Genomic DNA, 27,971 nt, shown 5'->3' with positions numbered 1-27,971 from the left:
TGCCGCATGCATTAATAAACTTTTATTTTTCTCTTGTTAATCTTTTTGTTAAAGAGCCCCAGTTGAAATCCTAAGATGGCTAAAGTTTTGCCTCCTTTACAGTATTTATTCCCACCCTTGGCATCATTTGCATTTTTACGAGTATGCATCAATTTGTTATTCTTATGTGGTCCTCATAATACAGTCAGGAGGGACTGCCAGGGATGCGTGGGCACCGCGAGGTGCGTCCAGGGTCACTGGGCGCAGGCTACCAGCTCCTCCAGGGCTTGCTCACGGCGGTTGCCGTGGACCAGCAGCACCTCCTTGATCCGGTCCTGCTGGAAGCCCATGTCTCTGAACTGCTCTGAGAGGCGCAGGAACTCCCCTGCCTGAGGAACAGGAGGCAGAGAGGGCGTGGGGGACTCTGTGAGGCTGGGCCTCTGCCCTGGGGAGCCCCCTCCCAGGTGGCCACTGTACATACCCCCAGAAAGCTGTGACCCCCACAGGCCAGGTGAGCCTGATCCTGGGCAGCACCTGTGGTTTTCCTGTACCTCAGTGACATGGGCTCAAACCTCCCTTCCTGTGCCAAGGAAGGGGAGCCCAGCCAGGCTGCCAGCTCTCTCTGTGCGGCTTTCCTTCCCCACTCTGGCTCACTCCTGACTCCCTGTGCTCGGGTGCTGCGCTGGGGCAGGAAGAGGAAGGCTGCATACTGGTGCCCAGAGGATGCACAGTGCAGGGTCTCTGTCCAGGCCCCAAACCCTGCCAAGGTCTCACACAGTACAGCCTCTGCCTGCCTTCCTCCTCCGGCCCCAGTGCTTGAAACTTCCCTGCCCCTCCCCACTCCTCTCCTCAGCATCTCTCTCACCCCTGTATCCCTCCCTCAGCCTCTGTGAAGACTGCTGGCCTGAGCCAACTGCCAGTTGTGGACAGGTCACATTCATCAGGCCCTTAGAATGTCCTCCTACTGGGACCACAGCCACATGCATTCTGGGTTTCCAGGTAGGCGGCACACTCCCTGAGCACAGAGTTCAAGCACCTTTCTGCTACCTATCTGGCTCCTGTCTGGGTGTCTGACAAGGAGTGAAAGTCAATGTTTGTTGTGTTGATTCAGTTAAATAACACTAAAGCCCTCTCTCCTGCTTCCTCCCCACCCCGTCCCCTTCCCCTTCCCCCTCCCCTCCCCTATCCCTTCCCCTTCCCCTACTCCTTCCCCTTCCATTACCCCTTCCCCTTCCCTTACCCCTTTCCCTTCCCCTTGGGTCCTCTCCCCTTCCCCTTCCCCTTGGGTCCTCTTGCCTTCCCTGTGTCCCATCTCCCTGGGCTGTCTCCTTCTCCCCAGGGCTGAGCAAGCAGGCTGTCTCCTGTGGCCCCCAGGCCGGCTCTGGCAATGGTCCTCCCCAGCACACCAGGCTCATGTGTGCACCCCACACCTCCCCTCCCTGGGGGCCCAGGCTGGAAGCCCTGCTGACCTGGCTCTCGGAGAACTGGAACATCTCCATGGCCTCATCCACCAGGCCTTCCTCGTAGCCCTGTCGCAATAGCCGGTCACAGGCGCTAAGGTAGCTGAGAAACTGGGCAGGAAAGGGGCACAGAGGGAAGGAGGTTAAGAGGGGTGGCAGGGGCAGCAGATGGGGTGGAGGAGGCACCCAAGGGCCTCGTTAAGGCTGAGCTCAGGGCCAGGCTGACTGGGCAACCTGCCACACACAACGTGGCCCCAGAGACCCATGAGCCAACAGAAGAGGGTCAGAGGCCTCCCCTGGGGACAGGTGGACAGCAAAGCCTCACCAACTGTCCCAAGCTGGGGGCTGGAATCCAGGAAGAGGGCTGTCAGGATGGGCTAAGGTGTTCCCAGAACCTAAGTGGGGAATAGGCCAGGGCTCAAACACGGGTATCTACCCACCACCCACCCAGGATGCTTACCCTCCCTGGTGCGCACCCACCTGTGAGAAAACAACCTCCTCTCCCACCCACAGCTGTGCACCCCACCCACCGCCAGACACATAACATCTTTGCCATCCAGGACCCCGTGGGCCCCACTCTCTGCAACAGTCCTGCACCAGCGCTGGAAAGGGGAGGGGACAGTAGAGGACCCACAGGGCGGAACATCTCTTCCAGCCACTCTCTGCTTAGTCATCAGGGGCTACTTCTGCCCTCAGGATAAAGTGCTGCCTCCCAACCCAGGTTCAGTGGCCAGCTTACCTCTGTCAGCAGCCCAGCTGCTCCCTCAGCACCCCCAGACTCCTGCACATCCAGTTCCAAGGCCAAGGCCAGCCTCACTCCTCTTCCCTGGGGAGCCTCTCCCCACCCCCCATCTCCACCAGGTGCTCCCACAGCACCCCATGCTTCCCCTCACATACAGCTTTGTAATTGCTCTACTGTCTTTCTCATCCGCTAACTTTTTGTTCCATGAGGGAAGACTTGTGTCAGTCTTGTTCACCACTGTGTTCCTAGAACCCAGCATGGCAGGCAGGCAGAAGGAGCTCAATAAATGTATGCTGTGTTTATAAAATGAATTAAGAACTACCTTCCGGGAGCTTACAGCTCAGTGGGGGTGATAAACCAGATACAGGAAAACATGAGTGCCGGGCAGATCAAAGCAGGATTTAGAATTATGGGTATAAGTGGAGGAGAAACAGGTCAGGTTTCTGCAGACCTTCAGAACTGGGCAGAAAACACAGATCGTAATAGACTCATGGTTTTCAAACTGTTTTAGCTTCTGAACTGTCCAAGCACCAGGGGGCTTCAACAGTAACAGGGTAAGGTTGAAGCTGCTCTGGGAGAACTGTGGGCAGGAGGTGGAGGGAGCCCAGAGTCCAGTGCCCCCACCTCAGGGACCCTGCTCTGGGCACATTTTGAAAACCACCCAACCAAGCTCTCCTTGCACAGTTGGGAAAACTGAAGTCTAGGCAGGGCGGGCAGCTTGCCCCAGGTCCCAGGACTAGGGCTCAGATCACCTGACCTCTTGGCCAGTGCCTTGTCCATCGGGAGGCTAGCTGTTAGAGGAGGGGCTTTGAGCTGGCTTGAAAGTAGACAGGGTTTCCGAAGGTGAAAACAGGGGCAGGGCAGATGGGGGATGCTCCCTTCACCTCTTGGTTCATCGACAGCAAAGGTTCTCAGCCTTGGTGCTGACTGTAGCTACCTGGGAGCCTTAAAACTACTGGTGCCTCAGTATCACTACCCATAAACTGCTGATGCTCACCTCCAGAGGCCCTGATATGACTGGTCAGGGGGGCAGCCTGGGCACTGGGACTTTTACAGCTCTCCAGGTGATTCCTGTGTGCAGCCAAGGTTGAGAATCTCTGACTCAGTCCACACTAGTAGACCCAAGCCAGGCTGCATATCAGAACCATGCATATCAGAACCATCTGCAGATCTTTTAAAATGATAGGGCCCTGGGCCCACTCCAGATCCACTGATTGGGACTCTGCAAAGTAGGTCCTGAGAATCTGCATTTGTAAGGATTCTCTATCTTGGTCAGTTACCAGGCCTATCTCAGGCCCCACAGTAGGTGAGGATGTCACCATCAGACTCCAGGATGGGCCCTCCAGCAGTTATTGATTATAAACACATATTCCCCTCCATTCTGTGAATGGGGAAAGTGAGGCTCAAAGAGGGGACCTGATGTGCCTAGAGTCCCATGGCAAGTCTGGGCCCGGCCTATGGACCCTCACACATGCCACCCACACCTGTCCTGCAGGCAGTCAGTAGACACATCGATCCTTGTGGAAGGAGGGAAGGGGTGATGGACAAAGCTTATCTTTTGTATCTCTTCCTCTCTCCTTCTTTCTTCCAAGTGCCCTGTCTCTATCACCTGATGCCCCCCCTCCTGGACCATCCGTCGTTCATCTCTTTTCAAAATGATTTACTGTAGTGTTTGTCTTTCAAAGGAAGAAGGGCTGTGAACCTAAAGGAGATGCTCAGTTAATGGTGGAGCTTCACAGAACAGAGAGGAATACTAACTTGGTGGGGGAGGATAGATGAAGTCATCCAATGGCCCTTCAGGCCCACCCCTTAGTGCCTGGCCCCTGACTGCTCACTGGGAGAAGACTCACCAGGCAGGTGGTCAGTCTATGTCTGGAAACACAACGTTCCTGATGCAGTGAGATTCTCCCAGACCACCCACAGGGAGGCCAGTGCCCTGTGCTGCCTCCAGCTAATCAGACTCCCACAGTGATGGCCTGAGACCCCAGCCTTGTCACAGGGTCTGGAGGGACTGAAGAGGCATGTCAGAGTCCCTACCATGGACTTGGCCCCTCACAGCCCTCCTGGACAGCTTCTTGGCCAAGGTCCTGGCTTTTCAGCGGCAGCTGAAGGTGGAGGCAACTTCTTAAATCTCAGATCAGCCTAAGGTGCTGCCCTGGAAGGTTCTCACACAGAAACTATCTGTCTCTTCAGGAACTGCCTTAGCTACAGAGAATCACTTCTCTCAAGTCACCCTCTTCCCACAACGGTGACTGACTGAAGCAGAAGTATGAAGGCCTGACCATCTCATCCCCAATTAGGACAACTCTGAAGGGCCATATGTGCTTCCAAGCTGTGGAGTTGGCTTTCACTGTGTCTACAAAGCTCAACCTCTCCCTCTACCCATCCTTGCTTCTGTCATTTCCCTTACCCAGAAGTTGTTCCCAAGGGTCTCCTTAATAAATATCCTGTATGCCAAACTCCATTGGAGTCTGCTTCCTGGGGAACCTAACCTACAATACTGGTTTTCCCCATAGCTCCTAGCTGCATCTAAACACCCAAGAAGTGCCCAGCAAATACTGATGAATAGATTGATGGATGGGTAGACGGAAAGAGAGAGAGATGGATATGGGTACAGATAAACTGTTGAGGGAAGTGGTAAGAGCTGTGCTATCCAATATGGTAGCCAGTAGCCACATGTGGCTATTTACCTTTAAATTTTAATTAATTACAATCAATTAAAATTCTCAGTCACACTAGCCACATTTCAAGTAACCACACATAGCTAGTGGCTACTGTATTGGACAACACAGGAATAAAACATCTCTCCTGCTGCAGAAAGTGTTATTGGGCAGCTCTGGAGAGATTTGTGGCTGCCCAAAGCTCCAGTCTTCTGTATCTGGGGCAGAGACTGGTACAGGAGTAGAATATTGAGACTCCCCAAGTAGGTATGGGGATTCCTGATAAACTCCTATGGAGGTGGTAGCATTAGGGTCTAGAAACTTGCTCACAACCCCCAATAATTGATTCCAAGCTGAAATTCTGCCTGTAGAGAAAAACATAAAATATCTTCAAGTTGAAGATAAAAAGAGCGTGGCCACTCACTGGGCTCCAGCTCCACAGCCCCCCAGTTCTGGGTCCTCCACTCACCTGGCTCAGGCTCTGCCGCCCAGTCTTCTGTAGAGCCATGATAGCCCTGTGCAAGGGATACCCCAGGGCGACCACTGGCCCGATGAGGTCTTGCTCCTCCTGGCTCAGGGCGGACAGCAAATCAGCAGAATCAGGGTGCAATCTGTGGGTGGCGAGAGGCTGGGGCACCTGCCCAGGAGGTGGCAGGCAGGTATGCGGGCTGAGGGACTGAAACACAGACAAGTGGATGTGTCAGTTACCATGGAGGTGACAGCTGGCTAGGCAGGACATTTTTAAAGATGCCTTTATGTACCACCCTCTCTACAGAGTGTAGGGGCTAATATTGTGAGGAGCTTGGAGTCCTGCAGACCTGGATTCAAATCCCAGCTCTCCACTGTTTACTCAGTTTACTCATGTGTAAAGTGGATGCAATTATACCAGATACCTCACAGGGTTATTACAAGGCTTAAATAAGACAAGGTGAGAAAACTGATTAGCAAAGGGCCTGGCATACAGAAACTGCCAGTAGATGATAATACTTACTGCTTAAAACAACCCTGAAACAGAAATATGATAGGCTCATTCTATTTTACAGATATTGAAGTCAAGGTTCAGACAACTTAATGACCTGGTAAGCAACACACTTTTGGGACCTGAACCCTACTCAGAAACAAATCCAGGGTTCTTTACCCCAAACCTTAGTAAGGGGGAAGCAGGGGTGATCTTCCCAGCCAGATCTTCCTTCTTGAGTTTGGCTGGCTGGGGCTTGGCTGGGCATGGAGTAGGGTAGGAACTGGGTACAGCTGTGGTGTTGGGGAAACCCACACAGACCCTGGACTAAGGAGGGTGGCTTGAAGGCATTTCAATTGGTTTGGCTGGCATCACCCCTAACCCATCCCCCATGAAGAAGCATCCATCTGCTAACCCCGAACATACTGCCCTGTCCCCTCCTCCCCAAGAAAAGCCTAGCTGCTGCCCTGACTTCAGGAGCAGAGTGCATGTGACATGTGAATTCCCCACCCATCCTCATCTTCTCAGGGGTTTCCCTGCCATGACCTCATCCTAGGATCTGCTCTTTACCCCAGGTGAAAAACATGCAAATCTTAGGATTTGAGTCTACTCTTGTTACCTTGAAAAAGATTCTTACCTGCTCTCTGCCTCAGTTTCCTCCCCTTCAGAACATCTGCCCCATCCTCCCCCCAACCCCGCTGTAGGATTGTTGCTAGAGTTAAATTTAATTGGGACCAGGGAAGAGCCATCCTGGCATCGGCAGCTAGTCCGTGATGTGGGCGTGGCCTGTGCAGTTTACACAGTCTCTTCTCTGTTCGCTCTAAATAACTGTGTGAGGGGTTGCTGCCCACTTTACAGGTAGAGAAGAGATGGCTCAGAGCAGTTCAGTGACTTGCCTAAGCTCACACAGCAGTGAGTGGGAAATGCCAGACCTTGAATCTGTCTTTTGGATTTAATTTCACCTTGGCCTTATTCTGTTGCATCTCCTGGCCTGACTGTGGAACTGCTGGGGGGAAGAAAGCTGTGCCTAACTGCCACCTCCTGCTACTAATCCTGACCTAACCCATCTGTTCCAGATCCAGGTTTTGTGGAGTTTGATACTTACACAATCTGGACCACTTAAAGAAAAAAGACACAGTTACGGATATAAAACTAGGTACAAGGCCTTGGAAGGAGCTAGTGAGGGGCCTGAGGCTTAAGCTTCATTGGCTTCACCATATGTTCATATCTGCTCCCAGTTCTTCTTGGTACACATCCTCTGTCCTGAAGCCTTCCCATCCTGCAGCAACCCTCACCTCTCTCTCAATACCTGATTCCTCCCACTGTACAGTGTGCTGCCTTGTCTCACACTTCCTTGCCCAACTCTCCTTGTCCTGTGCGTTTGACCTGGTCTCTTCCAACCCAGTCTCTTGAAGGAAGTAACTGTACAGTGAATATTCCTTGATTGAGCCTTCCCCTCACTCATCCTACAGTAAGCCTTGCTGGGTGGGAAGCCCTAGATCTGAGCCACATTCACTGATTCAACAGACATTCACTGAGCACCCCCTATGGGCCAAGTGTGCTGCTGGGTGCTGTGGAAACAAACGTAAATGCGATCCAGTCGCTGCCCTAGAAGAATCATATTCCACTGGAAGAGACAGACAGATATTGGGTAATTACAGTTATTGTGACATGCACCCTAATAGAAGCAAAGAAGGCACAGTGAGAAACAGGGATTAGGGACCTATGAGCAGGGAATATTCTAGGCAAAGGGCCACAGGAAGGACTGCATGGTATAGGGTCAGGTGAGAGCAGGTAGGGAGGAGGCGCACGGAGAGGAGGGGACCGAGGCTTCGAACCAGGCCGGAGACCCAGACTGCGGCGGCCTCACTGCTGAGATGTGGCCTCGGCCAAGGGGGCAGTTTCCTTACCGCAACCACGGGCCTGTGGCTCCGCAGCGGGGGCACGTCGCCAGCCGTGGAGGGCCGCGGGGGCAGCGCAGGGGTGCTGGGGAGCGATGGCTCGGGGCCCGGGGGTGGCACTGGGGCGCTGGGGAGCGGGAGTGCCGGGCCCAGGGGTGACGTGGGGCCAGGGCAGAGGCTCAGAGCTCGGTGGCGGATGCGGTGCAGGAGACTGCGGGGGCGGGCGGCCAGCCTGCACTCAGAGAGCCGCCGCCGCGCCCCGGCCAGCTCCGACCTCACGTCGCGCAGCACGTCCAGCGAGCACCGGTGTTGGCTCAGGCTGGGGCTCGCCGAGGAGCTGGGCTGGGGGCTGCAGGGATCCGGCTCTTCCTCCATGGCAGAGAAGGCTTCTTCCTCATCCTGGTCCTTCTCCTCCACCTCTTCCTCCTCAGGATGCTCCTGCAGTCTAGCCTCAGGACCTTCCGCTGCGGCAGGCATGGGCTCCAGCCCTTGCTCAGGGCTGACCAGCAAGAGCCAGGCGGGAGGGGCTGAAGCTGCCCCCAGGGCATCGCACTGGACCTGGCAGGGTCCCCGGACTACAGCCTCCACCCAGAAGAGTGCCCTCCTCTCCAGGCTGAAGTCATACTGCGGAAAGAAGGCTGAATGAGGCTCCGTCAGGCAAACCAGGGCCGGGGGCGCACCCCTACCTTCTGGCCTCTGGGGAACCTATTCAGGCATAGACTCACCAGGCCTGGACAGTTTCTGATTCTAAGCCCCAGGCATTCATCGCAGCCCACCCTCACCCTTAGTTTTAGCTAGCACTGGGGTGGATGGATATCAATAACAATTTAACGGCAAACTGTGCAGGAAGGACAAAGTGAGGAATAGGTTAATAGACTGAAACAGTGAAAACAAATATCTAAGTCCCTTTGCCATTCAGTATATAATTGAACAACAAGGGCTTAAAAAAATTCTCCAACAAAACTTGTTCTTAGCAAAGAAGCTTTCACTTGAGCCCAGAATCATTTGTCACTGAGCAGTTGGCTTTGGAGGCCGGCCCAGGCCTGCCAACCTCTCTGTGGAGTGGTACTTGCCCCCATCCCATTCGCTGCCATCCAAGGTTACTTTGGGGCCCAGGAAATGTAAAAATTGCTAATTTTTGTTGAACTCTACTTACTAGGTCCTAATGTTATTCCTATTTCCAGATTACCAAAATGAGGCTCAGAAAATTTGATTTGCTGGTGGTCAGATTAGTGGTGAGTGGTTGAGCTGGGATTCCTCTGTCCATCTGACTGTGGTGCTTTCTCCACTACAGATCAAGCCAACTAAAAAATAAATCTGGAGCCCACATAAATAACCTAAATTGAGAGTTTGTAAATGAGGCAAAAATAAAATATTCCCGGTACCTACCATTAAAATTTAGAACTGGAAATATAAAACTCCATTAAAAAATATAAATATTCTCAAAAGGCAATTTCAGTGCTCAATGATGGCCAGTTAAGGCTGGGGGAAGTGGTGTGTGTGGGGAAAATGGGAGGCAGAAAGGCAGACAGGCACTGCCCCCTCCCACCCCTGAATGACCCTATGTTGGAGAGAGGAACATAACTTAGCTGTTCTAAGTGTGGCTCCCTGAGTGTACCTTATTTCTCTCTGTATTCTCAGGGCCCAAGGCAGTTCTGGCCCCAAGGGCATATTTGTAATTGTGTGCAGAATAAATGGACAGAGAAAGAGATTGGAGCAAAATAAGTGGGTTGTGAAGGACAGAGGAGTGAAAAAGACAACTTCAAAACTGATGAGGCAGTCATGGAGAGAAAGAGACTGAGAGATAATGAGACAGTCAACAGGACTTAAGGAATAAAAGGATACAAAGACCCAGGCTGAACAACCAGTAAGACAGGAATACAGCCCCATCCACCAAATAAAAAAAAAAAAGAAAGAAAGAAACGACAAAAAAATATGTTATGACAAAGGAGCAAGGTAAAAACCTACAAGACCAAATAAATGAAGATGAAATTCACAACCTACCTGAAAAATAATTCAGAGTAATGATAGTAAAGATGATCTAAAATCTCGGAAACAGAATGGAGAAAATACAAGGAATGTTTAACAAGGATCTAGAAGAACTAAAGAGCAAACAAACAGTGATGAACAACACAATAACTGAAATTAAAAATACTCTAGAAGGAATCAATAGCAGAATAACTGAGGCAGAAGAATGGATAAGTGAGCTGGAAGACAGAATGGTGGAAATAACTGTTGTGGAGCAGAATAAAGAAATAAGAATGAAAAGAATTGAGGACAGCCTCAGAGACCTCTGGGACAACACTAAATGCACTAATATTCAAATTATAGAGGTCCCAGAAGAAAAGAAAAAGAAAGGGTCTGAGAAAATATTTGAGGAGATTATAGTTGAAAACTTCCCTAACATGGGAAAGGAAATAGTCAGTCAAGTCCAGGAAGTACAGAGAGTCCCATACAGGATAAATCCAAGGAGAAACACTCAGAGACACATATTAATCAAACTATCAAAAAATAAGTACAAAGAAAAAATATAAAAGCAACAAATAACATACAAGGGAATCCCCATAAGGTTAACAGCTGATCTTTCAGCAGAAACTCTGTAAGCCAGAAGGGAGGGGCAGGACATATTTAAAGTGATGAAAGAGGAAAAGCTACAACCAAGATTACTCTACCCAGCAAGGATCTCATTCAGATTTTATTGTTTTTTTAAAGAAAGGTGGCTAATGACTCTTTTTTTTAAAAATTATTTTATTTTTTTATTTTTGGCTGTGTTGTGTCCTCATTGCTGCACACAGGCTTCCTCTAGTTGCAGCGAGCAGGGGCTACTCTTCATTGTGGTGCACAGGCTTCTCATTGCAGTGGCTTCTCTTGTTGCAGAGCATGGGCTCTACGCATGTGGGCTTCAGTAGTTGTGGCACGCGGGCTTTAGAGCACAGGCTCAATAGTTGTGGCGCATGGGCTTAGTTGCTCCGCAGCATGTGGGATCTTCCTGGACCAGGGATTGAACCCGTGTCCCCTGCATTGGCAGGCAGGTTCTTATGCACTGCACCACCAGGGAAGCCCTCTCATTCAGATTTGACAGAGAAATCACGAGCAAAAGCTATGAGAATTCAGCACCACCAAACTAGCTTTACAACAAATGCTAAAGGAACTTCTCTAAGTGGGAAATACAAGAGAATAAAAAGACCCACAAAAACAAACCCAAATCAATTAAGAAAATGGTAATAGGAACATATATATCGATAATCACATTGAATGTAAATGGATTAAATGCTCCAACCAAAAGACACAGACTGGCTGAATGGATACAAAAACAAGACCCTTATATATGCTGTCTACAAGAAACCCACTTCAGACCTAGGGACACACACAGACTGAAAGTGAGGGGATGGAAAAAGATATTCCATGCAAATGGAAATCAAAAGAAAGCTGGAATACCAATTATCGTATCAGATAAAATAGACTTTAAAATAAAGACTGTTGGGGACTTCCCTGGTGGCGCACTGTTTAAGGTTCCGCCTGCCAATGCAGGAGACATGGGTTCAAGCCCTGCTCCAGGAAGATCCCACATGCCGTGGAGCAACTAAGCCTGTGCACCACAGCTATGGAGCCTGCGCTCTAGAGCCCGTGAGCCACAACTACTGAGCCTGCGTGCCACAACTACTGAAGCCTGAACGCCTAGAGCCCATGCTCTGCAACAAGAGAAGCCACCACAATGAGAAGCCTGCGCACCGCAATGAACAGTAGCCCCCGCTCGCCACAACTAGAGAAAGAACATGCACAGCAGTGAAGACCCAATGCAGCCAAAAATAAATAAATAAATACATTTATTTTTAAAAAAGAAAAAAAAATATTCCATGCAAATAGAAATCACAAGAAAGCTGGAATAGCGATACTCATATCAGATAAAATAGACTTTAAAATAAAGACTGTTGGGGGCATCCCTGGTGGCGCAGTGGTTAAGAATCTGCCTGCCAAGGCAGGGGACATGGGGTTGAACCCTGGTCCAGGAAGATCCCACATGCTGTGGAGCAACTAAGCCCGTGCACCACAATGATTGAGCCTGCACTTTAGAGCCTGTGAGTCACAACTACTGAGCCCTCATGCCACAACTACTGAAGCCTGTGCACCTAGAGACCGTGCTCCACAACAAGAGAAGCCACCATAATGAAGAGTAGCCCCCACTCACTGTAGTTAGAGAAAGCCCATGCACACCAACAAAGACTCAATGTAGCCAAAAACAAATAAATAAAATAAATTTTAAAAATTTATAAAAATAAATAAAAGTTTTTAAAAAATAAAAATATAAAGACTGTTACAAGAGATAAGGAAGACACTACATAATGATCAAGGAACCAATCCAAGAAGAAAACATAACAATTATAAATATTTATGCATCCAACATAAGAGCACCTCCGTACATAAGGCAAATGCTAACAGCCATAAAAGGAGAAACTGACAGTAACACAATAATAGTGGGGGACTTTTAACACCTCACTTACAATAGACAGATCATCCAGACAGAAAATAAATAAGGAAACACAAGCTTTAAATGACACAGTAGATCAGATAGACTTAATTGATATTTTGAGGACATTCCACCCAAAAGTGGAAGAATACACTTTCTTCTCAAGTGCACACGGAACATTCTCCAGAATAGATGACATCTTGGGTCACAAATCAAGCCTTGGAAAATTTAAGAAAATTGAAATTGTATCAAGCATCTTTTCTGACAACAACACCATGAGATTAGAAATCAATTACAGGAAAAAAAAACAGTAAAAAACACAAATACATGCAGGCTAAACAGTGTGCTGCTAAATAACCAAGAGATCATGAAAGAAATCAAAGAAGAAATAAAAATATACCTAGAAACAAATGACAATGAAAACGTGATGATCCAAAACCTATGGGATGCAGTTCTAAGAGGGAAGCTGTTCTAAGAGGGAAGCTCCCAGCAATTCAATCTCACCTCAAGAAACAAGAAAAATCTCAAATAAATATTCTAACCTTACACCTAAAGCAACTAGAAAAAGAAGAACAAAGAAAACCCAAAGTTAGTAGAAGGAAAGAAATCATAAAGATCAGAGCAGAGATAAATGAAATAGAAACGAAGAAAACAATAGCTAAGATCAATAAAACTAAAAGTTGGTTCTTTGAGAAGATAAACAAAATTGATAAACCTTTAGCCAGACTCATCAAGAAGAAGAGGGAGAAGACTCAAATCAATAAAATTAGAAATGAAAAAGGAGAAATTACAACTGAAACACAGAAATACAAAAGATCCTAAGAGACTACGACAAGCAACCCTATGCCAATAAAATGGACAACCTGGAAGAAATGGACAAACCCTCGGAAAAGTACAACCTTCCAAGATTGAACCAGGAAGAATTAGAAAATATAAACAGACCAATCACAGGTAACCAAATTGAAACTATAATTAAAAATCTTCCAACAAACAAAAGTCCAGGACTAGATGGCTCCACAGGCGAATTCTATCAAACATTTAGAGAAAAGTTTAGAGAAAAGTTAACACCTATCCTCAAACTCTTCCAAAAAATTGTGGAGGGAGGAACAGTCCCAAACTCATTCTACGAGGCCACCATCACCCTGATACCAAAACCAGACAAAGATATCACAAAAGAAGAAAATTATAGACAAATATCACTGATGAACATAGATGCAAAAATCCTCAACAAAATACTAGCAAACAGAATCCAACAACACATTAAAAGGATCATACACCATGATCAAGTGGGATTTATCCCAGGGATGCAAGGATTCTTCAATATATGCAAATCAATCAATGTGATACACCATATTAACAAATTGAAGAATAAAAACCATATGATCATCTCAATAGATGCAGAAAAAGCTTTTGCCAAAATTCAACACCCATTTATGATAAAAACTCTCCAGAAAGTGGGCATAGAGGGAACCTACCTCAACATAATAAAGGCCATGTACGACAAACCCACACCAAACATCATTCTCAATGGTGAAAAACTGAAAGTATTTCCTCTAAGATCAGAAACAAGGCAAGGATGTCCACTCTCGCCACTATTATTCAACATAGTATTGGAAGTCCTAGCCACGGCAATCAGAGAAGAAAAAGAAATAAAAGGAATAAAAATTGAAAAGAAGAAGTAAAACTGTCAGTGTTTGCCGATGACATGATACTATACATAGAAAATCCTAAAGATGCCACCAAAAAACTACTAGAACTAATCAATGAATTTGGTAAGGTTGCAGGATACAAAATTAATGCACAGAAATCTCTGGCATTCCTATACACTAACAATGAAAGAGAAATTAAGGAAACACTCCCATTTACCATTGCAACAAAAAGAATAAAATACCTAGGAATAAACCTACCTAAGGAGGCAAAAGACCTGTACTCAGAAAACTATAAAACACTGATAAAAGAAATCAAAGGTAACATAAACAAATGGAGAGACATACCATACTCCTGGATTGGAAGAAGCAGTATTGTGAAGATGACTATACTACCCAAAGCAATCTACAGGCTCAATGCAATCCCTATCAAATTACCAATGGCATTTTTCACAGAACAAGAAATTTTACAATTAGTATGGAAATACAAAAGACCCCGAATAGCCAAAGCAATCTTAAGAAAGAAAAATGGAGCTGGAAGAATCAGGCTCCCTGACTTCACTCTATACTACAAAGCTATAGTAATCAAGACAGTATGGTACTGGCACAGAAACAGAAAGATAGATCAATGGAACAGGATAGAAAGCTCAGAGATAACCCATGCACATATGGTCACCTTATCTTTGATAAAGGAGGCAAGAATATACAATGGAGAAAAGACAGCCTCTTCAATAAGTGGTGCTGGGAAAACTGGACAGCTACATGTAAAAGAATGAAATTAGAACACTCCCTAACACCATACACAAATATAAACTCAAAATGGATTAAAGACCTAAATGTAAGGCCAGACACTATCAAATTCTTAGAGGAAAACATAGGCAGAACATTCTATGACATAAATCACAGCAAGATCCTTTTTGACCCACCTCCTAGAGAAATGGAAATAAAAACAAAAGTAAACAAATGGGACCTAATGAAACTTAAAAGCTGTTGCACAGCAAAGGAAACCATAAACAAGATGAAAAGACAACCCTCAGGATGGGAGAAAATATTTGCAAATGAAGCAACTGACAAAGGATTAATCTCTAAAATATACAAATAGCTCATGCAGCTCAATATTGAAAAAACAAACAAGCCAATCCACAAATGGGTGGAAGACCTAAATAGGCATTTCTCCAAAGACATACAGATGGCCAACAAATACATGAAAAGATGCTCAACATCACTAATCATTAGAGAAATGCAAATCAAAACCACAACCTCACACCAGACAGAATGGCCATCATCAAAAAATCTACAAACAATAAATGCTGGAGAGGTGTGGAGAAAAGGGAACCCTCCTGCACTGTTGGTGGGAATGTAAACTGATACAGCCACTATGGAGAACAGTATGGCGGTTCCTTAAGAAAACTAAAAATATAACTACCATATGACCCAGCAATCCCACTACTGGGCATCTACCCTGAGAAAACCATAATTCAAAAAGAGTCATGTACCACGATGTTCATTGCAGCACTATTTACAATAGCCAGGACATTGAAGCAACCTAAATGTCCATCTACAGATGAATGGATAAAGAAGATGTGGCACATATATGCACTGGAATATTACTCTGCCATAAAAAGGAACGAAATTGAGTTATTTGTAGTGAGGTGGATGGACCTAGAATCTGTCATACAGAGTGAAGTAAGTCAGAAAGAGAAAAACAAATACCGTATACTAACACGTATATATGGAATTTTAAAAAGCGGTACTGATGAATCTAGTGGCAGGACAGGAATAAAGACGCAGATGTATAGAACGGACTTGAGGGCACAGGGGGAGAAGGGGAAGCTGGGATGAAGTGAGAGAGTAGCATGGACATATATACACTGCCAAATGTAAAATGGATGACTAGTGGGAAGCTGCTCCATAGCACAAGGAGATCAACTTGATGCTTTGTGACGACCTAGAGGGATGGGATAGGGAAGGTGGGAGGGAGACTCAAGAGGGAGGGGATATGGGGATATATGTATACATATAGCTGATTCACTTTGTTGTACAGCAGAAACTAACACAACATTGTAAAGCATTTATAGTCCAATAAAGATGTGGAAAAAAAAATACCAGCACTTGTGATTTGTGGAAGCTGAGCACGATGATTCTAAATTTCAATATGAAAAACAAACCAATAAGAATAGCCAGAAAAACTCTGGGGACAAAAAGAGAAATAAGGGGGACTGGCCCTACCAGCTGTTAATATATATTATAAAACCTCAATAATTAAAGCTAAGGCACTGGCACAGATAGACTAAAGGTACAGAACAGAAAGTCCAGAAATAGAAATTAATATCTAAGGGGCTCAGTAAATAATAAGGTGGCATCTCAAGCAATGGGAAGAAGATGGTGTTAGTCAAAAACGGTGTTAGTCAGCTGAAAGGAAATAAAGTTGGATCCATCCTCACATCATACACGAGGGTGAATTCCAAAAGGATCGAAGATTCAGTTTTATGAAATGAAACCATAAAAGTACTAGGAGAAAACAGGAGAGAAATCCTCTATAACCTCAAGTGGCAAAACATTTCTCTGAATTGAAATTGAGAAGCCATGAAAGTACACACACGCACATGTGAAAATCTGCATGGCAAATATACCCCATAAGCAAGGTCAAAGGCAAATGACAACTGGAAGGAAAACAGCTCTGATAACACAGACTAATATAGGAGTGCCTAGAAATAGGTAAGAAAAAGACCAACAGCCCAACAGGGAAATGGACAAAAGATATGGACAGTCCACAGAAAAGGGAATACAGATGGCTCTTAAACACATGAAAAGCTGCTCAACCTCTCTAAGGATAAGAGAAAGGCAAAATAAAACTACACTGAGATACCATTTGCCTATCCCTGGGCAAAGATCCAAAATCTTATGACTCTCTGTTGGGGAGTGGAGCTGAGGTATAGGCCTCTTGTAGAGCGCTGGTTGGATGTAAGTCAATATAACCCTTATGGAGAGCAATATGGCAACACACTTCAATTCAAAAGGACATCTGCATAGTCTTTCCCTGCAGCATTGTTTGTAATGGCAAAAGACTGGGAAGAACCTAAGTGTCCATCAAGAGGGGATTCATTCAATAAAGTACGATGTATTCATTTAATGCAATACAGTGAAAAACAAAGTGAAGAAGCTTTCTATGTATTGATATGGAAGGTGTTAAAATATATTAGGTGAAAAAAATCAAGACAAACAGTGTATATAAAATGCTACCCTTGGTGTAAAAAAGGAAGAAATAGCTGTATTTGCTTTTATATACACACATAAGAATCTCCAGAAGAATACATTTTAAAAAATGAGTAACAGAGGTCACCAGTGAGGTGGGGACAGGACAGATGGGAAGGTGTCAGTGGAAGGCTTTTCACTCTTTCAGGGTAGGCAAACTGTCTGGGAGCCAAACCGACCTCCAACCTTGTTTTTATAAATAAAGTGTTATTGGAACACAGCCATACCCATCCACTACTTTCTGTAATCTCTATGGCCCTTTCTCCCTACAACAGCAGAGTTAAGTAATTGCCAGTTTTTACTATCTGGTTCTTTACAGAAAATGTTTGTTGACCCTTGTGCTATACCTATATATACATATATATACATTATATATATGTATTTCATTTCAAACTGTATGAATATATTTTCTTTCTAAAAATTTTAATTGACAAAAGGGAAATTAACTCTGATTAAAGGGATGATGAAACTATGATGAAACAACAAAACACAGACTTGTTGAGGCTCCTTGGGAAGGCAGTAGGGTACAGGGAGTGGACATGGGCTTTGGGGTCTGATCACGTTGGAGTCCTGGCTGTGTCACTTACAAGCCACATGACCCTGTTGGTCACCTGGGTGGAAACTTTGGTTTCCTGTGCCATGGGGAAGGAACACCCACCTGCTAAACGGGTCATAAAAATGAGAGAGAAGAGTGAACGTATAAAGAGCACCTAGCATGGGCCTGGTGCATAGCAGGTGCTCAATAAATGGTAGCTATTTTTTTCTTTTTTTCTCTTAGGCCACTACAGGTTCATCTGATAATCTAACTACTAGCTATAACATTGTTGCTATGGGAAAATGTGTTTCAAGTTCCAAACACTGGGAATACAGCCCAGTACATTTGGAAGACTGACCAGGAGAGGCTGTAAATCATACTTGGAGTCTCTATTTGATTATTTGCCACAGCAGTAAAAGAAATGGAGGCTCAGGAAGGGAAACAGGCACAAGGGAGTACAGATGCCCACCCTGAGAACAGGAGGCAGAGACAGGGCCAGCACATGGGCTAGGACACTAGACATAGACTTGGCAGAAGGGTACACATTTCTGCTTCGAGGAGAAATAACCTTCAGAATAGCCTCTTCCCAGCTTGCTTTGAGCCCAGCAGAGACGGAAAAGTTGTGATAGTCTACCTCCCCTGGAGTTTACTAAAGCAAGTTCCTCTTCCCAACAATACAGGCTCTACTGCCAGAGGGCCCACAGCACAGGCTGCCTGGGGAGGGCAAGAACTCCTGCCCCACAGAGCGTGGGCCACTGGACACTGTGCTCTGGGCTTTACAAAGCTTATTTCTGTTCTGGGTCCTAAGGAGCTTAACTGCAACTCCAGGGTCTTCAGATAAGTCTCCTGCTCCTGTCCCCAGAGGCCACTCATGCCTCTCTACCTGACCCTCCCCAGGCCTCTCCTTCCTGGACTATGCTCTCTGCACCTCACTTCCCACAACCCTTTTTTTTGCCCTCGAACATTATCTGTCTGATGGCTCTCATGTTCCAATCCTTCTCTTAGCTATCAGGAAATGATCTAGAGTCAGGACCTGGGTTTTAGTCCTGCCACTGCCACTATCTTTGGACAAATCATTTCCCTTCTCTGAGTCTCAGGTCCTCATATGCAAAAGTGAATGAGAGCTGAACTAGATCCTCAAACTTTCCTACAAAGTTAGCCCACACAGCGCTGACTGAGGACAGAAGAGCCCGAGGACTCAGTCCCAAGAGACCCAACACCAGCTCCACAGTTCTCTGCAAGACTTTTCTTCCATTTTTTAAAAATTCATGTGAATTTTGCCTTCTACCCCATGATACATCTGTGTTATAATATAAATGCAATAGGTTTCCTCCTAAATCTTCAAGTAAATTTGACTCACTTGGAAGTTAAATAATCATGTTTATCCTGAGGGTATGTGATACCACCATATATACTGGGTGCATATCCCAGTGTGTGAGCTGTGGGGCAAGGGGTGCCTCAAGGGTGCCCCCAGGGTAGATGTGCTTTGGGTCTGTGGAATAGTAATCCCTTCTGATGTGTCCCATGTAACTGTCTGCATTTTAATGGAGGATTCTGGAGATAGTATCTTAGCCCAACTAAGTGATTCTAATGGTAGAATTTTAGAATTGGCAGCAGGCTGATAGAGAACAGAGGAATTGGAGCATCCTTGCTATGACTCTCAGTTACTCTATATAGGCAACCTTCCAGTTATTCTAAACTTAAAATAAGACCCACTAAATAGCCCCCAACACCAGGACACTAGCCTTCTTCATGAAATATCTTTTCCTCTTGGGTTATTTCCGAACTTCCTAGAATATACCAGAACAGGACTGGCTGCCAGTTAAAATCAAGGAACAAGGGACCTAATGAGGCTCAGCATCAGACCCAGAGACCCAGGGATGAGAAGACAGAAAGAGAGATATACTTACCATAGAACCCAGCAGAAGCTCCCTGCAGTCTGGGACACTGAGCTCTGGCCCAGGGAGGGGCTCTGTGCCTATCACAAAGCCCTTGGGCACCTTGAAGGGGACACCATCCAGGGCATTCATTCTGTCAGAGGAAGATGGTGGAGATGGCTGAGCAGGGCTGGGGCAGGCCTCCTGCTGGCAGGGAGAGAGCGAATTCCTGCGGACCAGGCTCAGGTCTCAAATGGCTCACTGCTCTCCTATGTGGTGACTTCGCTGAGCCCCACAGAGCCAGGAAGGGAAAGGCCCATGCTGCCTAAGGGAGGAAATGAATAAAACAAGAGCATTCAAACCGACAGCAACTGACTATTTCATGTTTAAGTTTTGCTCTCTAGACCACTGTTTCCCAAAACACGGTTTGCAACACTAGTTCTAAAGCATTTCATCAAGTTTGCACCCAAATGGTTAAGAAAGAAATATCAAACTACACAAACTCTTCCAGAAAAGAAGGAATACATCCTAACTTGTTTTGATTTCATCATCACCTTAATACCAAACCTGGGGGCTTCCCTGGTGGCGCAGTGGTTAAGAATCCGCTTGCCAATGCAAGGGACATGGGTTCAAGCCCTGGTCCAGGAAGATCCCACATGCTGTGGAGCAACTAAGCCCACGCACCACAACTACTGAGCCTGCGAGCCACAACTACTGAGCCCGCCCACCTAGAGCCCGTGCTCCGCAACAAGAGAAGCCACCGCAATGAGAAGCCCGCACGCCACAGGGAAGAGTAGCCCCTGCTCGCCGCAACTAGAGAAAGCCCGTGTGCAGCAATGAAGACCCAATGCAGCCAAAAAATAATTAATTAATTTTTTTTAATGTTAAAAAAAAATACCAAACCTGACAAGAAGATTAGAGGCTGATATTTCATGAAAATAAATGCAAAAATCTTATCAAAAATAATTATGGATAGAAAAATACAATACTGCCAGGTTGAGTTTATTTCAGGAATGAGAGACTGGATTAACATTCCAAAATTAATCAATGGGAATAAAGATAAATATCAATAGAATAAAAATGAAAAAGTGTATAATTAGCTATCTCCATAGATGCAGAAAAAGCACTTGATAAAATCAATATCCACTCATGATTTTAAGAAACAATAAACCATTTTTAGCAACTTAAGAATAGAAGAGAATTTCCTTAACCTAACAAAGAAAATCTCTAAAACATTTAAAGCAAACATCCCACTTAATGGTGAAATATTAAAATATACCCCCAAGATTGGAAATGAGACAAAGATGTCCCCATCATCTCTTCTGTTCAACACTGCACTGGAGGTACTAGCCTGTGCAAAAAGAGAGGGAAAAATAAAACAAAAGTATAAGGATTGGAAAGAAACCAACCCACCATTGTTTCTAGATCACATATTTATATGTAGAAAATCCAAAAGAATAGTAAGGTAATTTAGCAAGTCTTTGGATACAAGGTCAATATACAAAAATCTATTGTATTTCTACATAAAAAAAACAAACCACATGAATGTTATCTTTTAAAAATTTCGTTAGAGTTTGAGATTGACATATACACACTGCTACATTTAAAACAGATAACCAACAAGGACCTACTGTTTAGCACAGGGAATGCTGCTCAATGTTCTGTAATAGTCTAAATGGGAAAACAGTTTGAAAAAGAATAGATACATGTATATGTATAACTGAATCACTTTGCTGTTCACCTAAAACTAACACAACATTGTTAATCAACTATGCTCCAATATAAAATAAAATTTTTTTAAATTTTTTCATTAGAGATTGATACCATTTATATTAGCATTAATTACCTAGGACTCAATCTAACACAAGATTTATAAGACTTCTACACAGAAAACTATAAAACATTAGATTAAATGGAGGAACATACCACGTTCATGGCTTGTAAGACTCAATATTGTAAATATATCAATTCTCCCTGAATTGATTTATAGATCCCACGTATCAAAATTCCACCACATTTTTTGGTGTAAATTGGCAAACTAATTCTAAAATTTAAATAAAATGCAAAGGGCCAAGAAAAGCCAAGATAATCATGAAGAAGAAGCAACACAGTTGAAGATTTATACTATCAGATGTCAAGACTTAGTTTAAAGTGAAAGCAATTAATACAGTGTGGTATTGACATAAGAGCTTACAAAGAGACCAATAGAACAGAAAAAAAAAGTCCAGAAACAGATCCACACATATATGGATCCTTGATTTATGACAAAACTGGCCCTGCAAAGCAGTAGGAAAATGAAGGTCTTTTAAATAAATGGTTCTGGACCAACTGGATATTCACCTAGAAAAAAAAAAATCTTGACCTCTACCTCATATCATAAACAAAGGTCAATTTCAGATAGACTGTACATCTAAATGTGAAAGGTAAAAAAAGCTTGAAGATAAAATAGGAGAATATATTTATGGCCTTAGAAAAGGCAAACATTTCATAAAAGGTTACAAAAAAGACTAACCATAAAGGAAATACTGATAAATTGAGTTACATTAAAGTTAAGAACTTCCATTCATCACCATACCATTAAGTGAAAAAGCAAATCACAGAGGGGGAAAAGATATTTGTAGCACACATATCTGACAAAGTACTCATATCCAATATATGCAAAAAACTTCTACAAATCAATAAGAAAAAGATCCCAAAATAGGCAAGAGATTTTAACAGGCACCTCACAAAAGAGAATATCCAAATAGCCAATAAACATGTAAGTTGTTTAACCTCATTAGTCATCAGTGAACTGCAAAATGAAACAATGAGATAACACTACACACACACACACACACACACACACACACACACACACACACGAAGAGTTAAAATTTTTAAAAGCCTAACAATATCAAGTGTTGATGAGGTTGTGGAATATCTGGAACTCTCATGCACTGTTGGTGAGAAAGTCAATTATTATTAGTCAACAATATCTACTAAAGCTGAAATCTAAGCATTAAAAATTCACACATAGCTTCTGAGCCTTTTGGCTAAGATCAAGTGTAGTAGCTGTTAGTTTAATTATATTCACAACAGCCAGGGATTTGCTTTTTTATGTATTTTAGACCACATTAAATATTCTTGCCTTAAAAAACAAAGCAAAACTCATTCACATAATTCAATTTCATGACTGCCTATAATATACACTTAAATCTAGACTCCTGACCACAGTCTGGCATTTTGCAAATAATCAGGGCTTAGCAGGGAGCCCACACCAGGGAGTGGCTCCCTGGCTCAATACACTGTCATCCCTACCAGGATGGTGCAAAGCCCTGCTGTTCGGGGTCACTGGGGTCATCACCACACCCACATGAGAGCATCATGTGAGGAGGTAGAGTCGATAATCTGAGTGCAGAGAGGTCAAATGAGGCCAGATGGGCAAATCCTTTAATTCCCTCATTTCTACTCTCTGCCCTCTTTTGTCAGTGTCTTACTGTATGTAAGACTCAAAAGGCTTCTCCACCCCATGTTGGGAGATAGTTTCCCATCATATTGGCATTGAGTCTTTATGCTACAGGATCAGACAGCTTTCAGTGTGATCAGTAAGTTATCTGCCCCATCAACCTGTTCCTACAGGGGACCTTTGAGTGTAGGGAGTTGTAGGGGATACATGAAAGTTAGGAAGTTTTGACATTCTCAGATTTATTATTCACATTTTCAGCTATCATTAGAATTCTTAGCTATGGGGAAGGACCACAGTTGTGCTGAGTCCCAAGTGTGAACTGCCTGTCCAATGAGCAAGTACAGGGCCACCCTCCTGCTTCCTTCCCTTTGCCCCAGCACCTGCATCCTAACAGATATTCTCTACTCAGCATTATACTTGCTTCTAGAGTAATTTAAGAGTTTGAGGATTCTGGAAACACCTCTTAATAGCAGCAAGGGCTACAGTGCAAGACGTGATCTAGTTAGAACATATTCTAAAATGACGGTCACATCTGCATCTGCTAAATACAAAATAAGAGGTACAGATCATTAAGTGATGATATTCTTCAGAGGGAGGAGAATATTCTAGTCCTTATGGGGGGTTGGGGAAACTTCAGGGAAGATGGGACTTGATCTGGACCCTGGAGGGTGGGAGAACAGCCTGTGAGCAGGGAAAAGGCTGGGTGGAGAGCATAACTCCAGGGAGAGAACAGCTTAAGCCAGGGAGCAGAGGCAGGGCAGAGTGAGGGGGAGACAAGCTGCTTGACTCAAGTATATCCTTTGTGCTGAGAAGCTGTCTGCAATAAGATCGAAGGGATAGATTGGGGTGGAGCTGGGGAGGGTGCTGAACTTCAGGCTGAGTGCTAATCCCATTCAGTAGGCAGAGAAAGCCCTGAAGGGGTCTGAAGGGATGGGGTGAGGGTGGGACAATGGGGATATTAGGAAAGCCAGTCTGCATGCTTCAACAAACTGCATAATCCAGGACCTTTCCATCAGCAGTCCATGGGTCTGTGCCCATATGGCCACATCTGAGCCTGGGGCAAGGGGCTGGGTAGGTGGGGATTGTAGTAATTGGTCTACATGGAGTCCCCACAATGACACTAGTATTATTTTCTAAAGGTGTCCACTATCCTCCCAAAATGACTTCATCCTTGCCCATAGCTTCAATAATCTAATACTCACACATTAAATTCTCCAGTGCTCTTCTAAGATCAAACTCACAACACAACTGCCCTTGAGGCATGTCCTCCAAGATGTCTCAAGGGTGCCTCAGACTCAACATACCCAAAGTGAACTCTGATCTTCCCCTCCCCCAAACTGCTCCTCCTCCTCCAGTATTCCTTGTCTCAAGGAACGTCTAAGGGGCACACAAGCTTGGGACTCACCCCTGATACTTTCTTCTCCTTCACTGCCACCCATCTCAAATCCCTGCCAGGTTTTCTCTCCTAAATCTCTGGAATCTAGCCATTTCATGCTACCTCCACTGCTACCGTGGAAATCCAAGCCCCCATTATCTCTCACTCAGACAACTGATGTCCATGTATCCTCTCATGCCTTATGATTCTGTTCCACATACTGGGATGAAAATGATCATTTCAAAACAGCAAACGAAGCCATTTCCACTGTTTAAAAGCCTCCAGTGGTTCCCACCTACTCTCAGAGTAAAAGTAAACTCCTGACAAGGGATTCTAAAGCCTTACAGCATCTGGCCCCTTCTCCTTCACTTGCTGTCTTACTCTAGCCATGATGGCCTTCACCTTGCCTTGGTATCCTGGCCCCCCAGAGGGCCTTTGTGGATGCTGCTCCAGATACTTGCTATGCTCCTCTTTGTCTCTTCCCACTAGTTAATTCTTCAGAGCTCTGCTGAAACAACATTTCCTCAAAAAAGCTTTCCCTGACCCCCGAACTTGAATCAATCCAACTAGTACATTGGTTTTCAAGATTTTTTTCTCCTGTGCCCCACAGAATGAAATATATTTGACTTTGTGACCTAGCATATACATACATAAACTGAATGAATTCTTACCCTTACTATATGATACACAGATATTTTGTATTATTTCACCTAAAAGCATTACAGAACACTGTTTGAGGGAAAAAAAGGGTGGGAGGCCTAATCAATCTAATGGAACCGTAGCTCTCCTTCAAAGCACTTGGCACATTTTTTATGATTGTTGGATTAATATCTATCTCCCTCAAAACCTGCATTAGGGAGTATTTGGTATTTTGCTCATCATTAGAGCCCTTGTACTTGTTAGCAAATTATCTGAGTCTCAACAGGCACTTAAAAAAATTTGAACAGTGAAAAATATAAATTTGTGACTAAGTACTTTTTCTTTGTAGTGCTTATCACAATTATAACTGACTTTAATTATCTGTATAATCATTAAGCTTCTCTACTCTAGACTAACTGCAGGAGGGCAGGAATCCTGTTTGCCCCCTTTTTATGTCTCCAACATTTAACATTGTACCTCGAAAATGGTAAATAGAAATCATTTCCCAAGAACACTGTTCAAATCCTGGTAACCACATTCCGGCAAGAATGAGTTAATGAAGTTGGAAAATGTCTACTGCTCTGCATAGTTATCCACTCTAACACCAATTGCCTCAAAGACTTCAATCTTTGCTTCAGAGACTATGAAAAACCCAGTTTATTCCACAAAGCAAATGGAAACAAATTCTTCATGGACAGCCAGGTGTGGCAAGTCGGGATCTACTGATGGGTGCACTCAAAAGGAAAAAGTTAATTATGCGGGAACAGCTTATTTGTTATAAGCAATTTTTAAAAAAAACTTAGCTAGAAATGCTTGGAAATGTAATCTCTAGTTCCTAAATTCTACCACAGCTACTACTTCACAGCATTCACATTCCTTCTATATATATTATTCTTATTGGAATGGAACAAGACATACTTTGTACTTACCTTGTAATTCCCAGGATAGCTTCTCTGTGGACAAAACTTGTAGAAGTGAATTGCTACAACAGATGGTATAATCTCAGCTAAGCTTCTTGATACATCCTTGCACGAAAGTCACGTGGACATAGGAACATGAATGGTTTTAAAGTGATTAAGTTGGGTGGCTGTAGCAAATTCTTTGACGTCATAAACTCAGGCACTCCCGTTGAACACTCTTAGTATTTAACATACAACTAATCTCTTTCATTTTCCAATCTTCCCTGTATTTACCTAATTTCTTAAAAATAAACGCTTTTGTTAGAGTTTCTCACAAATCCAGGGTCTCCTGGAAATTTGTCAAGATAAACAAATTTCTTGCATATACGACATGATGAATCAACACATTTCTAGTTAGTCTTTGCAAGAGTTTAATTCTCTATTTTCATTAATTTATGTTCAATACATAGAGAATATAGGTATAGGTCAGGGATAGGAAATGTGCAAGATAAACTTGGAACAGAATACTGGGATTAAGTGGGAACTCAGGAGTGGAGTTAAAAGAGGCTCCCACCGGCCAAAGGTGAGGCAATCAATAAAAAAAGATAAAAACAATGGACTGAAAGACAAATACATTTAGATCTGAGTTCATAATGATACTTAAAAAAAAAATTCACTGGTAACTTTTGGAGGATGCTATGGAACTACCTCATTATTTTGAAAACTAGTAAATAAAATCATGTATTTATTTTTTTGCCTTTCCTATACAAATTGTACCCCAGGGTAACCAAATAGTTGATGAGGGGATGTTTCTCCTTTTAGTATATTCCAGCTGATAATTAAAGAAAGAAGGGCATAATTAAACTATCACTATTTTGCAAATCCAAATGAGTGTGTCTAGGTCTTGAATGTCAATGGCTGCTAAGATCACAAAATAAGACAACCAATTAGTCCTCCTAAATGGAGTACACACCAGGTCTATGAAATACTCTTGCCAGAAAATCCCGATCTTAATGTCATCAAACCTTTAGATCAGAGTGGTCCAATAGAAACATGTGAACCACATGTGTAATTGTACATGGCAAATCAAACTCAATTTCAGTTCAAACTCAATTTCAAGTCCCCAATAACCATACATGGCTACCATATTAGACAGTACAGCTCTGTCTAATCATTATATTATAGGAATAGAGGAACATGTAATCACAAGGATGCAGTTAGCAAAATACAGACTGGGAACTCTTTAGGAAAAAAATGATCTGATTTCCTCAAGTAATAAACTGCAAGGGAGTGAAAGTGCAACAGTACATAGGAGGAAGGAAAGAGAGACCTATGGGTTATCAGAAACTTAAGAGACACATCAACCAACAACAATGCATAGATTGCATCCAGATCTTGATTTGGAACAAAGTGTAAAACACACATTTATGAGGTAATTTAAACATTGACTGAATATTTGATGATACTAAGGAGTTATTCATTTCTTTAGGTGCAATAATAGCAGTGGTTAAATTTTTTAAATGTCTTAGAGCTACATAAACACCTATGAAGTAATATGGCATCTGAGATTTGCCTCAAAATAATCCAGTGTGATTGGTAGGGGTACAGATAAAACAAGATTGGTCAAGAGTTGACCATTATTTGAAGCCAGATGATGAAAAAAATTATACCATTCTCTTTACTTTTTAATATTTGAAATTTTCCACAATTAAAAAGAAAAGACTGTAGGATAAGATTACAATGATACTGTCCATATTCTCAGGAGTACAATTCATTAAAGACACTACTATAAGTCTTTCTTGGGACGTCCCTGGTGGTCCAGTGGGTAAGACTCCAAGCTCCCAGTGCAGGGGGCCCAGGTTCGATCCCTGATCAAGGAACTAGATCCCGCATGCCTGCCACGACTAAGAGTTTGCATGCCACAACTAAGAAGCCCGCATGCAGCAACTAAAAAGATCCCACACACCCCAACGAAGATCCTGCGTGTTGCAACTAAGACCCCCGGAGCAGCCAAAATAAGTAAATATATATTTTTTAAAAGTCTTTCTTTCTGAACCTATAAAGTAGGGGTCCCCAACACACCCCACACCCCACCCCACCCCACCCCCAGGGCTGCACAGCAGGAGGTGAGC

General features: G+C 44.0%; 1 protein-coding gene and 1 pseudogene across 1 annotated transcript; one reads left to right on the top strand and one right to left on the bottom strand.

Annotated features, from left to right (window-relative positions):
* Nucleotides 1-27,904, bottom strand: UBAP1L (ubiquitin associated protein 1 like). Its single transcript, XM_004274753.4, has 7 exons — nucleotides 25,870-27,904; nucleotides 20,761-20,832; nucleotides 19,515-19,806; nucleotides 7,710-8,324; nucleotides 5,311-5,517; nucleotides 1,449-1,550; nucleotides 1-368 (listed from the first exon to the last, which is right to left on the bottom strand). Exons 3-7 carry the CDS (start codon nucleotides 19,632-19,634, stop codon nucleotides 234-236), a joined length of 1,179 nt encoding a protein of 392 aa, XP_004274801.2. The 5' UTR covers nucleotides 19,635-19,806; nucleotides 20,761-20,832; nucleotides 25,870-27,904; the 3' UTR covers nucleotides 1-233.
* LOC117203174 (uncharacterized) lies at nucleotides 22,494-22,595 on the top strand (annotated as a pseudogene).
* Nucleotides 27,905-27,971: the final 67 nt, after the last annotated feature.

The sequence above is a fragment of the Orcinus orca genome, chromosome 2 (genome assembly GCF_937001465.1).
Source record: "Orcinus orca chromosome 2, mOrcOrc1.1, whole genome shotgun sequence".
In the NCBI taxonomy this organism is placed as follows: Eukaryota; Metazoa; Chordata; class Mammalia; order Artiodactyla; family Delphinidae; genus Orcinus; species Orcinus orca.
The sequence above is the reverse complement of the archived record's forward strand: the minus strand, read 5'-3'. Positions and strand labels throughout refer to the sequence as shown.